This window comes from Dipodomys ordii, unplaced genomic scaffold (genome assembly GCF_000151885.1).
Source record: "Dipodomys ordii isolate 6190 unplaced genomic scaffold, Dord_2.0 Scaffold217, whole genome shotgun sequence".
In the NCBI taxonomy this organism is placed as follows: Eukaryota; Metazoa; Chordata; class Mammalia; order Rodentia; family Heteromyidae; genus Dipodomys; species Dipodomys ordii.
The window spans coordinates 206,560-210,310 of record NW_012267433.1 but is presented as its reverse complement, the minus strand read 5'-3'; the positions used below and the strand labels follow the sequence as shown (position 1 = coordinate 210,310).

The window sequence follows — 3,751 nt, the reverse complement described above, 5'->3', positions numbered from 1 at the left end:
GGGGCGGGGCCGAGGCTGAGTGACAGCACTGTGGGTGGGGCGGGGCCGAGGCTGAGTGACAGCGCGAGTGCGCCGGAGGCCGGCCGGGGCTGCACGTGTGCGGAGGGGCGGGGCGGGGCGAGGCCGAGGCTGAGTGACAGCACTGTGGGCGGGGCGGGGCCGAGGCTGAGTGACAGCATCGTGGGCGGGGCGGGGCCGAGGCTGAGTGACAGCACTGTGGGCGGGTGACAACACAGTGCGCCGGGGGCCGGCCTGGGACTGCACACGTGCGGAGGGGCGGGGCGGGGCCGAGGCTGAGTGACAGCACTGTGGGCGGGGCGGGGCGGGGCCGAGGCTGAGTGACAGGGGCCGGCCCGGGACTGCACACGTGCGGAGGGGCAGGGCGGGGCCGAGTGACAGCCCGCATATGGCGGGGCGGGCGTGGTGCGGTCTTAGGCTGGGGGGGGCGCCCCAAGGGCCCGAGGTGTCCGAACTCCTGATTCTCTGACTGTAGGAACCCTGCCCAGCCGGCCAGTGGGTGCGGGACGTCCGCCCGCGCGGGCTCTGCTCCCCCCCGGCCTGCCCATCCGTCTCTGGCCCGCCCCCTCCAGGGCCCCCTCTCTTTGACTCGCGGTCCTTCCACGGTCGCCCCGAGGCCTCCGGACCCCCGATCCAGCCCCAGCGCTTCCTCTCCGTGGCGCCTCACCCCGTTCACAAGCCCCCGCCTCCCGCCGATCTGTCAGCCGTCCTGGGGACCTGGGGGGTCCCCTCGCTGCTGCACCGGGTCGGGACCCAGAGGCGGGCAGTGAGCAGCTGGCACGGGGTGGCGGCCGCGGGCGAGCCAGGCCCCGGGACCCCGCCCTGCCGGGGGCTGTCCTGGGGACCCTCGCCGTGTAGGATGCGGCGTCTCTGCTGCCGTCAGGTGGTGGGGCTGGGCAGGTGCGGGCGCCATCTGCGCCTGGCCTGCCTGAGGGAAGGCCAGGCTGCTTCCCGGCAGGACAGGGCCCGCACACAGGCAGGAGGGCGGCAGCCCCAGGCCCTGCCCCCGGGGGGCTCCTGCCCCCCTTACAGACCCCAGGAGCTGCAGCGGGGCTCGCGGAGGCCGTGGCTTCTGCCTCAGAAATAAAGATGTAGGATAAGCAATGCCCTGCTTGTGGCGCTCGGGGGACCCCTTCCCACCTCCAACCACCCTTGGACTTGCTTTAGACATTCGGGACAGGACCAGGTCAAGCTCTTCCTTGGAGGGGTCTCTATGTTCTGGGAGCAGGGAGGGTCTGGGCAGACTCCCGGGAAGTGGGAGAAGGGCAGCCCCCAGGCTGGACCCAGGGGAGCAGGCCCTGGGCAGCGCGCTCTTCCTGCGGCCTGGTTCCTCTTGCTGGACACGGGCATAGGAAGGGAGCGTGGGGCTCCATGCGTGGAGGTCCTGTCCAGGGATCCGTCGCAGGCAGTGGGTGGTCACCCCCAGTTTTCTTTTCCAGAGATGTAGGGACACCAACCATCCCTCCACACGGCAAGCTTCTGTCTCTGACTGCCACGCTGGGCAGCGTGGACCGTCCAGCACCACCGCCGTCAGGGCTGGGGAGGTGGGGGGGAGCAGGCGTGTGTCTGCTGGGGTGTGCCCCTGTGCCCGGGGGGCCTGTCGAGGGCAGGGCAGGCAGGGAGGACCCTGCTGAGGGTCTGGGGGGGTTCTGAGCCCCTGGGTCCCGTGGGTTGCCTGGCAGAGCAGTGTCCCCTTCTCAGTTCTGCCAAATTATGCACTGCCTGAGCTGCCTTGGGGTGGGAGGAGGGGCACGGGGAGGGGGGAGGGGGTCCCACCAGGGCTCCTAGGTTTTGAGGAACTTTTAACTTTCTCCTTGACCAAATGAGGGCTGGTGGATGGAGTGTCTCGTCTCCAACTACCGTCTGCCCCCTGGTGGCAGTGGGGCCTCACTGCAGGAGACCAAGTGGGCCCCACTGGGAGGGGTGGTGCCCGTTTATACAGAAAACTAGGTCACCCCACAAACACAGAAGTCATTTGTTAAGTCTGTTTTAAAAGTAGGGACTGGTGTGTCTGTAACCACAGCTACTTGGGAGGCTAAAGCAGGAGAATCACAAGTTCAAGGCCGGCCCGCCCAACTTAGACCCCAGTCAAAATGAAGTATAAAAAGGGGCTGGAAGCCAGGCAGTGGTGGCTCACGCCTGCCGTCCCAGCTACCCGGGAGGCTGAGATCTGAGATCGTGGCTCACAGCCAGCCTGGGCAGGAAAACCTGTGAGACTCTTATCTCCAATTAACCACCATAACACTGGAAGTGGTGCCGTGGCTCACAGTGGTAGAGTGCTACCTTGAACAGAAAAGCTCAGGGACAGCACCCAGGCCCCAAGTTCAAGCCCCACAATTGACAAAGATAAAAATAAAAATAAAAAATAAAGGGAGGGTTGCTGGAAATAGTGCAGTGGGAGAGTGTATGCCTAACCTCCAGGAGTCCTTGGCTCGATCCTCAGTGCCACCAAACAGACCACAATAGCAGCAACCACCCAAAAGAACACAGAAGACGGGCCCTGGGTGAGGAGGCACTGCCCCGGGAAAGCGCCGCTGGCCGCTCAGGACCTAGCATCTTGAGGACCTTGAGCCAGTTTTCCTGGAACCTGGGAGCCAGCTAGGGTTCTATATAAGATTTGGGGCATGATCCCCAGGCTGCTCCAGGGTTCCAAGCCTCTGCCAGCTGGAGGAGGGCTTTTCATGCCTGGCGGCCCTGATGTGAGCCTATGGGAACAGAGGACCCTGCCAGACACCAGCCCGAGCGAGGCCCAGCCAGGACAGGCTCCCTGGGTGATACCCGGCCCTTCAGCCCTGCCACTCGGGGTGTGCTAGCCCGTGGCTCTGCGGGAGCACAGATGCCCGGTGGTTCCTGCCACTCCAGCCAGGAGCAGCAGGGGGCAGTGTGGCTCCAGGGAAATGGAGAAGCGGAGGGGGAGGAGACCGGCCTGGGCAGGAGCCTTCCAGGCACAGCTGGGCAGGAAGGTGCGCTCTTCGCCAATCCTTGTCCACACTTGGCTCCCAAACACAGACACTCACCCTGCTCGGTGGCAGCGGCACCCCGCCTTGCTGCCTCGCACCGCCTCCACTTCCAGCCCTCCTTCTGGCTGCAGGAAAGGCCCAGAGACTCTTATCTCCAATGAAGCACCAGAAAAACAGAAGTGGCGCTGTGGCTCCAGTGGTAGAGCGCTCGCCTTGAGCGGAAATGCTGAGGGACAGCGCCCAGGCCCCGAGTTCAAGCCCCACGACTGACAGAACAAAACAAGCCAAAAAACAACAACAAAAAATTACGGTCACACCCCTCACCAAGACACAGGGTGCACCACAGCAGCTGCAGCCGGTGAGCTGGGCCGGTCCCATGTGGCCGGGGCGTGTTTGGGTAACCCCCTGAAATGCAGGTGGCACACAGGTGTTTCCTCTGCGGGCCTGGGCCATGGAGGCGGGGCTGTCCCATCCCCACGAGTCCCCGCGGCCCCCCACACCATCTGCACGAGCCGGTGCCCTGCGGGCCCGCGGCCCCACACAGGTTTCCTGTCCCTCAAACACCCCTTTCTCCACACGTCTCCTCTGCCACAGGGAGGACAGCTAAGGGGGGCACCCCGGGTCCTGGGGAGGGGCACCCTGAAGCCCTAAGGCTCAAGGGCCCTGGCAGCCTCTCCCAGTGCTGAGGGGGAGCAGGACAGGGTGGGGTGCCGAGGGCCAGAGGCACAGGACAAGGGGGCACAGGGCAGGGGGCACAGGGCAGGGGGCAGAGG

General features: G+C 65.6%; 1 protein-coding gene across 1 annotated transcript in view; it reads right to left on the bottom strand.

Moving 5' to 3' along the window:
• The window catches only part of Cdh15 (cadherin 15, type 1, M-cadherin (myotubule)), a 32,302-nt gene that overhangs the window by 13,918 nt on the left and 14,633 nt on the right, over nucleotides 1–3,751 (bottom strand). The window contains exon 4 of the mRNA XM_013035653.1: nucleotides 761–1,554. Within this exon, the coding sequence (XP_012891107.1) occupies nucleotides 761–1,554 (794 nt within the window). The remainder of the gene's footprint in view (nucleotides 1–760; nucleotides 1,555–3,751) is intronic.